Source organism: Sarcophilus harrisii, chromosome 5 (genome assembly GCF_902635505.1).
Source record: "Sarcophilus harrisii chromosome 5, mSarHar1.11, whole genome shotgun sequence".
Lineage (NCBI taxonomy): Eukaryota > Metazoa > Chordata > Mammalia > Dasyuromorphia > Dasyuridae > Sarcophilus > Sarcophilus harrisii.
Window position 1 is genome coordinate 9,884,268 of NC_045430.1, and position 13,661 is coordinate 9,897,928.

The following is a 13,661-nucleotide window of genomic DNA, read 5'->3' on the forward strand; positions in this document are numbered from 1 at the left end:
CATGCATGGGTCATTTTTCCACATTGAGCCTGGCAAACCTCGTGTTCCATTTTCTCCCTCCTTCCCCCACTCCCTCCCCCAGATGGCAAATACTCCAATATATGTTAAGCATGGCAGAAACACATGTTAAATCCAATATATGGGTGCATAGTTATACAGTTCTCTTGCTGCACAAGAAAAATCTGATCAGAAAGCAAAAAAAAGAAAAAGAAAATGCAAGCAAACCACGACAAAAAGAGTGAGAGTGCTGTGCTGGGCTCCCCGCTCAGCTCCCACAGTTCTAAGTGCCCACGGCTCTCTGTCACCGAACAAGTGGAAGTGGTTTGAATCATCTCAATATTGGAGAATCTCTTCTTGTTGCCGTGTGCGACGACCCCCTGGCCCTGCTCGTTTCCCTCGGCATCAGTCCGTGCCGGTCTCTCCGGGCCCTCGGGCATCCTCCGCTGGTCGTTTCTCACAGAACAGCGGTGCTCCATGACATCCCTATGCCACGGTTCATTCAGCCGCTCCCCAGCTGACGGGCCGCCGCTCAGCTTCGGGCTCCTGGCCACTACAAAGAGGGCGGCCACAGACGTCGGTGCGCGCGCGCGCACAGGCCCCTCGCCCTCTAGCATCTCCATGAGCCCGGCAGCAGCGCTGCCGCAGGGGGCGCACAGCTGGACGACTTCGGGCCCAGCTCCATCTCCCCCCGGAAGGGCTGGATGCGCCCCCGCAGCCCCTGCAGCATCACTTTCCCCGCCATCCCCGCCAGTCGGAGCGGGCTCACTCTGCACTTCTCTCATCCCCGGTGACTCGGAGCCCTTTTCATAGGCTTCCCCCGAAAACCTCGCCCGCACCTTCTGGCCGCTCACTGGTGCGAGACCGGCTCGCTCTCTCGGCAACGGGGCCTTTGTCCTCCCCCGCCTTGGCTGGAAGGGGAGCTCCCTGAGGGCGGGCCCGTTGCCTGGGACGTCCGGGAGCAGGGCCCGCTCCGGGAGACAGAGCAGGCAAGGGGGAAGGGCCTGGGGAGCGACCTGAGTCCCGCGGCTTGCTTCCACTTCGGCCCGACCCCGGGCCTCCGCCGCCCCCCCCCCCCGTGAGTAGCCGGCCCTACGGGGATCCGCCCCTGCCTCAGTTTCCCCATTTGTGAAAGGAGGGGGGCGGGGCCGCTAGGGGGCGCAGTGGAGAGCGCGCTGGGGAAGTCAGGAGGACCCGAGGTCAAATCCGGCCTCAGACACACTTCCTGGCTGTGGGACCCTGGGCAAGTCACTTAACCCCATTACTTCAGCAAAAAAGAAAGGAGGGGACCGGCCCGCGTCCTCTGAACTATCCCGCTTTCTCCCTGGGTCTCAGTCTCCCCTTGCACGAGCGCTCCGAGGGCCACCACAGCAATGCCCCACTCCCACCCGTGCCCGGATCCGGACGAGAGCAGCGCCCCCCGTCGGGCGCTCCGAGCCGCACACACACTCACACAGATACCCCAACGCCCTTTTTGTGGCGTCACGCATAGGCGCATGCGCACGCCGCCTCAACGGCTCTCTCTTTCCCCCGTCCTGGTCTGAGAACCAATCAAAGAACTCCGAGGTCCAGCTGGCTTCTCATCGCTCCTCCCACCTGCGGCTAAGGGAGCGTGCGGTTTCCGAACCAACAGCCAATCAGAGAGCCGGGAGGCCGACCTGCCTTCGGTCCTCTCTTCCACCCTCGCGCTCGCGGCGGCCAATGGCCGAGCCTGGAGGAACGTTTCCCCGCCTTCGAGGGCGGAGCTAGCGGCGGCTACGCCAAGATGGCGGCGAGCGGTGTGGGGCGGGCGGCCTCGGTAGCGTCGGGGGCCGTGGGCACGGCGGTGAAGCCCGTCTTCAGCCGGGACCTGAAGGAAGCCAAGCGGCGGGTGCGGGAGCTGTACCGGGCCTGGTACCGGGAGGTGCCCACCACCGGTAAGGGCCCGGCCGGCGGGGAGGGGGCGGGGCGGGCGCTCAAGGTCGCGATCCCGCCGCTCTTAAAGGGACAGGCCGTGAGTTTGTGCGGGGGGGAGGGGGGGGGCAGCGACGCGCGTCCCGTGGCCCCGCGGGGATGCCCCTCTCCTGGCGGGGAAGCCGAGGCGCGGCTTCCCCAGCGAAAGAGCCCCGGGGAAAGGACGGGACGGGGCCGGGGTCACGCAGGCAGTTGGGGCGCTCGTGGTTTTCGAACCCTGGGCCCATCGAGCACCTCGGCCCGGCGTTCTGGGCCCCTCTCCCTTTCCCCCGCCCCTGCAACAGGTTCAGGATAGACGTCACTTTGCGGGGTAGGGAGTCACAGGGAGGGCACGGGGCAGGTCCAGGGCCCCGGGGCCCCGGCAGAGGGCGGCCCTCCCCCAACTCCGGGAGCCACCGGACTGAGAGGAGGAGGGGCACGCGGGGCTGGTTCCCTCGTGTCCCAGGCCGGAGACAGCCCCGCGCTGGGCCTCTGAGGAGTCGGGGGGAGGGGCGGGGGGGCCGGCCTGCGCTGGGGCCCTGGGCCGTGAGGCCGGACCGCCGCCTGACCCGGGCCGCTTCTCGCAGTGCACCTTTTCCAGCTGGACATCTCGGTGAAGCAGGGCCGGGACAAAGTCCGAGAGATGTTCATGAAGAACGCGCACGTCACGGACCCGCGGGTGGTGGATCTCTTGGTGATTAAGGTACCGGATGTCCCACATCCCTGGGAAATGGTGCCGCCGTCCCCGGCTTAGCCATGGGGACCCCGCGGCGGGACGTGGCTGGCCCGGGGAGGCGCCTTCCCTCTGCCCCGCAAAAACACGGAGGGGCGACCACAAAGTGTTTCGGGGGCTGAGGGGCAGCGGTCAGGGCGGGCCTCCTGCGGGGCCCCTTTAGCCATCTCAGTTGTCATCTCAAGCAGAGGCCGCCTTCAGCCTTAGTCCCCAAGAGAAGCCCGAGGGCCCGGGGTGGGCTGGGAAGGCGGGTCTTGGCCCCCTCCTGCAGGACACTCGCTCTGGCAGCTGCATGGAGGGCTGGGGGGAGGGAGGGCAGCGCAGCCGCCTTGGACATTAGGACCCACCGCAGCAGAGAGCGAGCCATCGGTTGGGAGATAGCAAGGTGACACATTTTGGATCGGGGCTGTCTCCAGGCTATGGTGTGAGGTCTGGTGATGAGAGGGGGCTAGGAGAGCTGGTGAGCCTGATGCTCATTCCCTTTGGGACCCCTCGGGCCCATCATCCCTCTTCCTTGTCTTTACGGGGCTGTGAGGCAGAGCCAGTGCGAGCCAGGGTAGGGGGGCTGTGTGGGCCGTGTCAGAAGAGCATTTCCCTGGCCACCGGCAACCCCCCATTCCGAGAGGCCGGATGACTGATGCCATCCCTCCCTGTGCAGGGAAAGATGGAATTGGAGGAGACGATTAAAGTCTGGAAGCAGCGAACCCACGTCATGAGGTTCTTCCATGAAACGGAAGCCCCAAGACCCAAGGATTTCCTCTCCAAGTTCTATGCTGGTCACGACCCGTGATGAGACTCCAGAAAGGGGCGCATTTATTTAATTCTGATACTGAAAATAAACTCTATGGTGGAACCTCTGTGTGATGGAATTTCCTGGATGGGCCTGGCCTGCCGGGCCTGCTCCGTCCCCCCTCCTGCATCACTTGGTGCTCCTGGCTGGGGTGCTGGCAATTAGGACCGGCCAGGCCCTCCTGTCAGACCCTGGAGTGGCTAACTTTTAGGGATCTTAAAATCAGAGTGGGAAGGGAACTCGGGGCTCCCCTCCCCTTGCCAGCATTCCACCCCTGTCCAAAGGCCTCCCATAGTGGGCTGGCCCCTCCCTGGGCTCTGTCTCTGCAATGTCTGCCTTCTGTCCTCTGCTCCTTCTCCCAGGAGGGGAAGATCGCAGAAGTCCCCACCATGTTCCTGTTCCAGGGCAGGTTTCATTGAGGCAGGGGCTCCCTTATGACTTGGACAGCTTAACCAAGTTGCTGCAGCCATAACAACGGTCCCCAGATGTTTAACCTCTTGCTGATGAGCCCTTCCCAGTTGCCAAGGCAGGCCTGGTACAGTGGCTTTCCTGGGAGACCGGTGCGAGACACTGGAGGAAAACAAGAGGACCTGAAACAGTGGGCTTTCAATACCACTCAGACTTGTCTTTTCAGATATGAGAATGGAGACACAAGAGATTAAATGAGAATAAAGGAAACTGTCAAACTTGTGTCTGGTTCTGTGCCAAGGGAACTTGCCCATGAGATGCATGGATTTTTTTAAAGAATGGCTTCAGAAAGAAAAGCTCCAAGAGCCTGGGATCTGGGTGGATTTACAAATGAACAGTAAGCTCCTACGTCAGGGAGAAAGGTGTCCCATCCCCCATGTAGCCTTGATCCCAAGGAAGAAATCAGTTCCTCTTGAAGGCCTGCAGGGCCGGGAGGCTAACCCCCCAGGATTCTGGCCTGACCCAGAGGGTGCCCGGCCTCCTGTAGCTGAAGACAGGGTGCCATAAAAAGCTAGTCCGGGATGGCCCTCTGCTTGCCACCCATATCTTCCTCCTGGGCAGGCAGTGTATTCCCCCCTCCATCTCCACACAGTTGACCCCCCTCTGTGCTCCTGGACCCGGGGCCTGCCTGACCCTCCAGTCAGCAGCCGGCAGCTGACTCCCAGACATCACCCAGGAGACGGCACACACACAGACAGCCCCAGCCTGGCCTGGGTCACAAAGTGCTATTTATTCCTAGTTCAGTGCTCTGGGGCCGCAGCCTGGCCTTCACAGAGGGCACAGGGGCTTGGGCTAACGAGGCTATGGACACACGCCACGTCCACTGGGCCATGCGGGGATGCCGGTAAGGGAGGTGAGGGCCGAGGGTGGGTGCCCTGCCCCTCTGCTTCTGGAGAAAGAGCATGATTGCTACAGAGGCTTCGGTTGGGGCCTCAGGGGGCCGGGGCGTCCTGCGGCATAAAACAGAGCTGGGGTTAGAGGAGGCGGCACTGTCAGCTCTTCCCTGTCCCACTGCCTGGTGGCCATGATATCCCAATCAACCTCTAACAAAGGCTCAGGGGCTCCTGAAGGAGGGGAGGGGAACACCCCCTCAGCTGCCCAACCTTTTGCCCCAGCCCACCTGTTTCTCCAGCTCCCCTCTCCAAGGTCCAGCCTGGGATCAACATGGAGTCATGTCACATGACCTCCTGCATCTCCTGCATTAACAGTTAAGCCAGGCCTCTCTTCTGGGGAAGAATGTTTATTTTCTTTAGAATAATTTAAAAACCATTAAATTGAGGAATCCTCAGGACTTGATTCCTGGCTCCCAATTTTTACCCATGTGGCAGGAGGGAAGTTCTTTAATTTCTTGAGCCTCATTTTACTTATCTGTAAAGTGGGGCCTTGCACTAAGCACTTCAGAAGGCCTCAGTGAAGCAGGCATTTTCTAACCTCCTTAGAAGGCTGGACTGGGTGGCTGGGAGATGGTGGGGAACAGGAAAAGTTCTGGCCTGGAGCAGGGCTTTGATGCTTCCCTGGTAGCCGTGTGATTCTGCCAAGTCTGGGAGCCTGTTTCCTCATGTGTGATGAGGGTGCTTGACCTCTCTATCTTGTGGGGCTCTAGACGGGCTCAGTCCATCATCCATCAATGGCCTACTCTGTGCCAGGCCCTGGCCTGGAGGAAGTCAAGCCCTCGAGCTTTACCCGAGTCCCTCTCCCCAGAGCCGGGTGTCTCCAGACAACCCGGCCCAACGCTGCTCCCCTTTCCATGGCACTGTAAAGGTGGGCAAGGCGCTTTCCGCAGAACGCCTCATAACCACACTAAGGGGAACTGCGAAGGCAGATCTGCCCAGGGCCCCCTGACGGGATCTAAATCCAGACCCCGACAGGCAGGCCAGAAGTGTGCGGGCTGAGCCTCTTCTGAGCTCTCCTGCCCTTCAGCCACACGGAGGAGCGGGAGAAATCGAGTCTTACCCACTAATCGTCATCGTCGTCATCCTCTGGAACAAAAATGTCGTGCTCCTCCAAGAGGGCGGCAAAGTTCTTGCTAATGAGTGTCCCAACATAGAGGAAGGGAATCACAATGGAGAAGACCCGGAGGAGGCCGAAGGACATCTGGAGGACATAAGACACAGAGGAAGGTCCAAAAGGGGGCTGCTAACCCCCCAAGCTCCTCACCCTTGCACAAACAGGGAAGCCAGGTTGGGAGCCAGGTGAGCGAGGACGTAAAAGGCCAGGAAGTAACATTTGGGGGGGGGGGTGCAAGAAAGCGTTCCCCAGGCTAAAAACATGCCCATTTCTGGCAAGTACGGAGGACACGGACAGCCGCCAGGCAGGCTCTGCTCTGGGCACGGTGCCCAGCTGCTAGGAAGGAGGGCCCCTCAGGGTGGCTTCCTATGACCCCCTCCCCTTGGGGCTTTAAAACGGGGTTCTGCTGGTGCTCAGCTCTGACCATGGGCCCGCTGGTCAGCAAGAGGCCTGGCTTGAAGGGAAGCCAAGCCCAGCAATGGTTCTGAAAGGGCCTGGGACCCTGAGGCTGACCCCTGACCTCCCAAGCCAAAGCTGGGGGTGGGGACACGGGACAGGGCTCTGTCTGGGGCCGGCAGGACGGGTCACTGCACTCAGACCTTCCTCACCCTCCCTGAGAATCCGGACCGTCCTTCCCTTTTCCAGGAGCCAAATGAAGTGATTCTGCGGGAAGGGGGACAATGAAAACGGCCAAGATTGACAAAGCACCTACTTTTCCAATGCTGCCGTTATGCACATTTTAGAGTGGAGGAAACTGAGGCCGGCAGCGGTGACCAGTCTCAGCCAGGAGCCCGCATCTACCCAGTGTCCCGAGTCCCCTTTCCGGACTCCAGCCACTGCCTCTGGGGGGGGCTAAAACAGCCCCCTCTCTCGCCCTCCTCCGCCGCAGGGCGCACTCTCCAGTGCCCAGGACCACGGCGGCGCGTGCCCACCGGGCGCTCTCCTCTCTGGCCCCCGCTCCCCTCTCGTTTGGGGGCATCGGGTGGCCCCCGCACTCTCCCCCTCCCCAGGACCTGCCCTGACTGGGTCGGAAGCACAGCCCGGGGGCGGGGCGACAGAAAAGCGCCGCCAACTCGGGTTACGCGGCCCCAGCCCGAGGGGTCACCGCCCCCCACTAGCGACTGGAGTCTAGGGCGCCGCCCTCCCGCTCCCCCGCGATCCCGACTCTGGCCACGCCCTTAGCCGCTTCCGGGACGGCCCCGAGGCCTCCGTCATTGGTCAGTTTGCCCGCCCATCGGCGCGGCCAGACGCTAGGATTGGCCGGAGCTCCGCCTCGCCCCGCCCCCTCGCTTACTTTAGCCGGCTTGGGTAAGATGGCTCCGCTGCGGGTAGCGATGAGCGATCGCGAAGGGGCCGCGCCCTGCCCCAGGCCGCTCCCGGCTTTCCGCGCGGCGGGCCCGAGCCCGAGAGCGCCGCTCCGCGCGGCCGTCGCCGCCACCAGCCAGCGAGACGCTCCCAGCGACATCTTCTCCCCAGCCTCGCGGACGGACGGAGCCGGACAGCCGGTGCCCGCGGAAGACGCCCACCCTCGGCTCTCGCGATAGCCCCAGCGAGCTTCCGGGACCTTCCCCCGGCGCGCGTCCGAGCGGGCGCGCTCCTGAAAGGGGGGCGGGCGGGGCGGAGTTCGTCCTAGGCGCGTGGTGACGTCAGCGAGCGCCGTCCCGCACCCTGAGCCGCGGGGCTCCCCGGGGTCGCCCATTGCTCTGAGGAGCAGACTGAGGCTGCAGGCTGGCCCGGCCCAGCGGGGCGGGAGATGCTCGCGGGCCCGCTAGAGTCTGGGGACCTGGTCTGACAGATGAAGGCGTCCCCGCCTCTCCGCGCCTCCGTGTCCTCGCCCCGCCCCGCCCCCGGTCTCTACATCTTTCCCCTGGAATGGGCGGCCCGGGCAGGGTCGGCGATCCCGGAGCCGTCTCCCCTGCGAGGGCGGGCCCCAGTCCGGGGGACCCCACGTGCTCCGCCCCTCGGAGCCGCCTGCCCGGGCTTCCTACCGCGAGGCCGTGCTCGCTCTCAGAGGTGCGGAGGAGAGCGACCCCTCCCCCCCCCCCCCCCCCGCCCCCGCAGGCGGGAGGTTAGACCCGGACTCCCCTCCATGGAGCCTCCGCACTGGCTCTGGGCCCCTCCAGGCCTGGAGTCACTCCCGAGGGCCAAGGAGCATCTATAGCACACCTACTGTGTGCCGGCGGCGGCGGGCTTAGGAGGCTGGGCAGTTGCTTTGGAGACGGTCTCCCCCTCCCCCCTTTCTCCTCCCCCCGCCCCCCGCCCCGCTGCCCTGCCACTTCCGGGAGGCGCTGGGAGGGGCTCAGGACAAGGACACAAGGACACTCCGGGGGCTTCTGAAGAACTTTACAGGTGGTCTATGACAGAGGAGACCCCGGCCCAGGAGCCGGCCCGGCGGGCCTGGGGAGCAAGTGAGCCAAGCCCCGAGCGGTCGGCGCTCGTGCCCCTGGGCCATGGCCACAGTCCTCCAGAAGGAAAGTCACAGCCACCTGGGGGAGGCGCTGTTACCGAGCTTCACAGCTGGGGAAACTGAGGCAGGCCGCAGGCCGGGCCACACAGGGGCTGAGGCTGGATTCGAACTCGGGCACGGCCGCCGCCGCCTCCAGAGAGATGGAGTGGGCGGCGGAGACAGGCCGGGGGCTTGGGGACTTCTGTAAGGGGACGCTGACTCTGAGGGGAGACTTCAGCCCTTCCACCGAACCTCAATTTCCTTATCTGTAAAAGGGTCGTCACAAGCCCCAGCCACCAGGCTAAAGGGTCTCATTGTTATCCTTTTGCTCCTGTCATGTTCAGCTGTTACATAATTCAGACTTGTTCCCCATCCTGGTTATTTTTACAAATGGGGAAACTGAGGCTCCGAGCTGCTCAATGGGCCCCCTCTGGCCACCCAGCCATTCGTTAGCCATCTTTCCTGGCGGACTTTTCTTCTGAGGACCCCGAGCTCTGTGTCCTGAGGAAAGGGGCAGTGGCAGTCTGGGGGGAGGGGCGGCTCCCTTGGGCTGATCCGGGCCCCCACAGGCAATGTGTGTGTGGGGAAGGCCCGCGCTTGGGAGTTGGGGGGTCCCGGCCCCTCACAGCCCGCCCCCCAGCGCTCTGCTCTGCAGCCACTCCCTGCGGAGATTGATGATCTCCTGGCCGTACCAGTCGTGCAGCTTGGGGAAGCAGGAGGTCTCTGGGGACACCGGGCTGTCCCCCCCGTTGAGGGGCAGGCAGGCCGGGCTGCAGGCCCAATTCTCTGCCGGGCGCCGGCGGCCAACGGGAGCCGGGGGCTTTGCGGCCCCCTCGTCTCCCTCCGTCTCTGCCGAGGGGCCGCCCTCCTCCGGCTGGGGGGGCGGCCGATCCGGAGGGGGGCCGGCCGAGGCCCGGGCCTGAGACCTGGGGGCTGAGCTGCGGGAGGCGAGGCTCAGCTGCAGCTCGTGGAGCTGGCCCTCCAGCTCCTGCACCAGCAGCCGCATGTAGCCGAAGCTGGCCCTGGAGAGCACCTTCACCCAGGCCTCCTGGGCCTCCTGCTCCTCGGCCGCCAGCACGTAGGGCCGCAGCCCGGGCGCGTCGAAGCGGATGGCGAAGGCGAACTCCTGGGGGGCCTCACAGAGCTCCACGGTGCAGCCCTCCAGCACGATGAGCCCCAGGGGCGGCCGGCTCTCCTGCCCCTCGAAGTAGAAGAGCAGATTCCCCTTGAGCACGAACCAGCAGCGAGGGGCCGCGGGCTGGCGGCCCCCTGGGGTGCTGCAGCGGCGCAGGAAGCCCTCGTGGTCCGCAGGAGAGCCGCTCATGGCGTAGTGGGCCACGCTCTGCTCATTCAGCTTCATGGCACCGACTCCCAGGGCCCTGGGGAAGTGGGGGAAGCCCAAAGCCCTGAGTAAGGGGGCCGGGGCTGGCTGCACTCACAGCCGGACGTGCCCCTCCCCACAAAGGTGTCCGTGCTGATGCCAGCCCCCCCACACACCTAAAGGACCCCGTCTGAAGCCCACCTCCGGCCTGTCTTAGAGTTGGGGCCCAGTCCTGGCTCTGGGAGCTCAGGCCCATCACTCAGCCTCTCTAGGACTCAGTTCCTCCATCTGTCCAATTAGGCAATAGGTTTGGAAACCCCTGAATCCCCTTCAGCAGGGATTCTGGGAATGACATCCCAAAAGGCAGAGCGGAAAACAATGTGTGAGCTCTCTATTGTAGCCCCCTCCTCACTTAAATTCTCCTAGAGCCCTTTGTGTAAAGGTGGGATTAACCCTGCCCCCATCCCACCCCCACTGTATTTATTTGCCCACGTGGATTGTAAGCCCTTGGAGAACAAGGCCGGGCTCATGGAAACCAAAAGCTGTGCTTTGATGCAGCAAATGTCGGGGCTGCTGGTGGTGTCTGTCACTCCGTCACAAGACATTGCTCTCGGAAGGGCAAGGAGAAGAGAGATGGGAGAAACTGGGATGATGGGAAAATCAACGGGATCAAGGAAGTCTCGCTTACAAAAATCAAGGTGAAACCTTTTGTTTTACTGGGGCCCAAACTGGGAAGTGAGTCAGGACTAGAAGTCCAGGAGGGACCTGAAAGCAGAGGGATGGGGACAGGGGCGGGGGGGAGAGGGGGGGGATGGGACAGGATTGTCCAACATTCAGAGAACCAGAGTGATCAGTGTTTAGGGCCTACCTGCTTAGGTCAAGACTGCTTTGGACTCTCCGACCCGGTCTTCCACTTCTGTCAAATGAAGGGAGAGGAGAGGACTTTTGCTTCCTCTGGTTCCTCAAAGCACTCAGCCTAGAATCCTATGACCTCCTCTCTGGAGCCCTCCCATTCTCCTGGGAGCAGAAGGTTTGGCAGCCTCGGTTTCCCCATCTGTAAAATGGGCTGTCTCCATCTCTGACAACCTGGAGTCTCCATTCTCTGCCTTTTAGGGCTGGGGCTGATAAAATAAACAAACAAACAAACAAACAAAAAAACTGAGTGTTGGGTCCAGGGGCTGCAGAACAAGGGAACACTGCAATCCCTCACTAGCAACCATGTTCTGGTCAGGACATTCTCATCTCCTGCAGAGTCTAGAGATTCTGGGGAAATGGGGGCACAGATCTCTGGTTTCTTTCTGTCACACTCAGGGCTGAAGGATGTGCCCTGGTATTGCAGGGTCTCCCCAAAACTGAAGCACCCGCTCTAGTCTCTGTGCCAAGGGCTAGGAACACAAAGGCAAACCCGGGCCCTGCCCTCGAGAAGCGTCCAGCCTGATGGGGGGGGATGGTAGCACGTTGAGGGGGCTGTCAGGTGCTGGGGTTTAATGCCCAATTTCCCCAGGATGTAGGAGCTGGAGCCGACATCCAGACTTTGGTCCGGCAGCAAAAGGCACCTTCCTGTTCCCCCAGCCGGTGGCCCGGGCTGCGGGGGACAGGGAGGACAGAGGGGCTCGGCCCCCTGGAGGACACCGACCCCAGCCCATCCCCACTCTGAAAGCGGACGGGGCAGTAGCAGCCCCAGAAGGTGGCAGGGCCCAGGTGGTCCAAACACCGAGTCTGCTGCCGTCACTGGTCCCTCCATCCGCAGGGCCCCCCACGTGGTTGTCACTTAATAAATGCTAGTGACAGTGGAAGAAGTCCAAGCGAGCCCCTCATTTTTGCAGATGAAGAGGTGAAATGGCTTTCTGCCCACAGTCACGTGTTGGAGGGAGGATTCGAATCCAGCTCTCCTAGACTCAACCATACCTCGGTATGGATCCAAAACATCGGGAGACTACATTATAGGTCTGCCCATTTAGAATTTGAGATGACCCAGCCCAGCCTCGGGGGAGGAAACAGAGGCACAGAAAAGGGGAAACAGGCAAGGAGGTGGTAAAGCCCAGGCTGGACCCGGGGCTTCGCCCTCTGGCCCTGTCCAAGGTCCCTCCTAACTCTGGGATTCCAGGGGAGTGATTCTTCAAGCCCCCATTGCTCCCAAGTCCTTGCAGACTCCAGCCACGTGTCACTGCCTCCCTCTCCCTTTTGGCCCCCACCCCAGGGATCTGGGACCACCTTCTGGGGAATGGGTCCCAGGCCCGGAACCCAGCATGCTCCTGCTGCCCACCCACCCACCGCAAAAGCAGAGGGGGAAGGGGAGCACGAGGAGGAGGCCAGGCTCTGCATCTGCCGGAGGAGCTACGTGGCAGCGCCCCTCCATCCCAAACTCACACTCCACACTCCACCCAGGGACTGCAGAAGGGGAAGCGGGCCATTACCTTGACTTTGGATCTTAGGTCTCGCCTCTCCAGCCCCCCATCCCCGGACAGTGGAAAGCCGGCGGAAGGGAGGCAAAGGAAGGCACCAGGGAAAACAAGGTGGCCCCCCTCCCTAGGGCCCGAAACCAACAAGACCCTTTGCTCCCAACTGGATAGGGAAAGAGAAGGACAGACCCAAAACCCCTCCACAAAGGGAAGGCCAGAATGGGAAAAAGGAAGGGGCCCCCAGGGTATTGCGGAACCCTGTGAGGATTGTGGGCTGGAAGTGGAGGCTGGCGGGTTTGGGGGAAAAACTAAAAAACAAAAAAACTGAAACTCTCAAATCAACATATTCGTATTAAAAGTACCAAAAGGGAAAAAGGACCCAATGGGCACAACTTTTTTAAAGCCCTTTCCTAGTACAAACAGGGAAACAATGCCATCATTGGGAACGGCCCAAAATTAAATTTAAGGAATATTTTTTTAAACAATCAAGGGAGATTTCAAACGGCCTAAAGGCAGGGCTTTTCGAGGGACTGAACAAAACCAGGAATCATCTACCCAAACATGGTCATTCTACGGGCTCTTCTCTCAATTATTCAAGTCAATTCCCAAAACTTATGGAAATTAACACCAGAAGAAACTATGGAACGGAAACCCATCAAAGCAAACATTGCCCTTTTTTTGGGGGTTTATGCCTTTTCCCCCCTTTTTTTTTTTTTCCTTTTTCTTTCCAACATTTAAATAAAAGACTTTGAAACCATCTTACCAGGGGCTTTAATCCGGGAGGTAATGGAGAAAAATATCTGGAACTCCAAATCCTACAAAAATGAATCTTAAAAACCATCTTTCTGTGTCATTGGAAAAATATTATTTTTCAATTTTATATAAAAAGAAATGTTATTGCCGCTCTTCTTCCAATAACCTCCTCGATAGATCCCACTGGTCATTGCTCTGGGGCTCAGATATACAATCCTCTATTGGGCGCTCCAAGCCCTCGTTAGGCTCCCTCCCTCTACTCCGCAGCCACCTCCCCTGGCTACTGGCACGGTCCGGGACTGCTTCTGGTGCCTTAGGCCAGGCTCCTTCCCAGAACCCACCCGGCTCCCCTTCACTGGGGGGCTCACCCCCGCTCGGTGCTGGGAACTTTGCTGGGTTCTCCTTCTGGTCAGCGGCCCTCTGCCCAGCCCCTTTCCTCTACCTGCCTTTTACAGTCCCCATCGACTGTCAGTCCTTTTGTAGCCCAGGCCGAAAAGAAAGTTAAACTTCCCTAGTCGAGACTCCCACTGGGAGCGTCGGCTGGCCCACCCCCCTCATCCGGAAAACTAGCTTACCTCGGGGGAAGGCCAGGGGCAAATTTATCTATTCCCTGGGAACCGGACTTACCCCCTCCCTTCCACAAACACACCAAATTTGAAATTTTTCAAAACCTTTTGGAAAAATTATCCCCAATGGGCCCCATGTCTGAAAACATCAAATGGGCATCCCCTTCCCCATTCCTCCCCCCGGGAAAACCCACCTCCAAAACCCCCACAGAAACCCTCCCCCTTTAGGGAGACGGGACGGGTAAT

The 13,661-nt window shown here is 61.1% G+C and overlaps 3 protein-coding genes across 6 annotated transcripts; 1 reads left to right on the forward strand and 2 right to left on the reverse strand.

The window, feature by feature from the left end:
• Positions 1-1,580: 1,580 nt before the first annotated feature.
• On the forward strand, positions 1,581-3,515 carry NDUFA6 (NADH:ubiquinone oxidoreductase subunit A6). Its single transcript, XM_003772238.4, has 3 exons — positions 1,581-1,913; positions 2,517-2,632; positions 3,321-3,515. The coding sequence occupies exons 1-3, from the start codon at positions 1,763-1,765 to the stop codon at positions 3,450-3,452; spliced, it is 399 nt and encodes a 132-aa protein (XP_003772286.2). The 5' UTR covers positions 1,581-1,762; the 3' UTR covers positions 3,453-3,515.
• Positions 3,516-4,630: 1,115 nt separating this feature from the next.
• SMDT1 (single-pass membrane protein with aspartate rich tail 1) lies at positions 4,631-7,760 on the reverse strand. 3 transcript variants are annotated; one of them, XM_031941049.1, is made up of 3 exons: positions 7,222-7,734; positions 5,874-6,014; positions 4,631-4,870 (listed from the first exon to the last, which is right to left on the reverse strand). In XM_031941049.1, the coding sequence occupies exons 1-2, from the start codon at positions 7,624-7,626 to the stop codon at positions 5,877-5,879; spliced, it is 543 nt and encodes a 180-aa protein (XP_031796909.1). In that variant the 5' UTR covers positions 7,627-7,734; the 3' UTR covers positions 4,631-4,870; positions 5,874-5,876. The 3 variants fall into 3 exon arrangements, with proteins under 3 accessions (XP_031796909.1, XP_031796911.1, XP_031796910.1); XM_031941051.1 differs by lacking the exon at positions 4,631-4,870 and adding an exon at positions 6,536-6,590 and having other exon boundaries at positions 5,930-6,014; positions 7,222-7,759; XM_031941050.1 differs by lacking the exon at positions 4,631-4,870 and adding an exon at positions 6,527-6,590 and having other exon boundaries at positions 5,933-6,014; positions 7,222-7,760.
• Positions 7,761-8,129: 369 nt separating this feature from the next.
• On the reverse strand, positions 8,130-13,274 carry PHETA2 (PH domain containing endocytic trafficking adaptor 2). Of its 2 annotated transcripts, none has more exons than XM_031941048.1 (3): positions 13,218-13,274; positions 10,563-10,815; positions 8,130-9,752 (listed from the first exon to the last, which is right to left on the reverse strand). In XM_031941048.1, the coding sequence occupies exon 3, from the start codon at positions 9,731-9,733 to the stop codon at positions 8,996-8,998; it is 738 nt and encodes a 245-aa protein (XP_031796908.1). In that variant the 5' UTR covers positions 9,734-9,752; positions 10,563-10,815; positions 13,218-13,274; the 3' UTR covers positions 8,130-8,995. The 2 variants fall into 2 exon arrangements, with proteins under 2 accessions (XP_031796908.1, XP_031796907.1); XM_031941047.1 differs by lacking the exon at positions 13,218-13,274 and adding an exon at positions 12,112-12,176.
• Positions 13,275-13,661: the final 387 nt, after the last annotated feature.

What these genes read in the sequence shown, in the direction of transcription:
- NDUFA6 (XM_003772238.4), top strand. Translation starts at nt 1,763, where the DNA reads ATGGCGGCGAGCGGTGTGGGGCGGGCGGCCTCGGTAGCGTCGGGGGCC. An exon ending in CCGGGAGGTGCCCACCACCG is followed by an intron (nt 1,914 to 2,516) that starts GTAAGGGCCCGG and finishes CGCTTCTCGCAG; the next exon opens with TGCACCTTTTCCAGCTGGAC. An exon ending in TGGATCTCTTGGTGATTAAG is followed by an intron (nt 2,633 to 3,320) that starts GTACCGGATGTC and finishes CTCCCTGTGCAG; the next exon opens with GGAAAGATGGAATTGGAGGA.
- SMDT1 (XM_031941049.1), bottom strand. Translation starts at nt 7,626, where the DNA reads ATGGGCGACCCCGGGGAGCCCCGCGGCTCAGGGTGCGGGACGGCGCTC. An exon ending in TCTTACCCAAGCCGGCTAAA is followed by an intron (nt 6,015 to 7,221) that starts GTAAGCGAGGGG and finishes TATGTCCTCCAG; the next exon opens with ATGTCCTTCGGCCTCCTCCG.
- PHETA2 (XM_031941048.1), bottom strand. Translation starts at nt 9,733, where the DNA reads ATGAAGCTGAATGAGCAGAGCGTGGCCCACTACGCCATGAGCGGCTCT.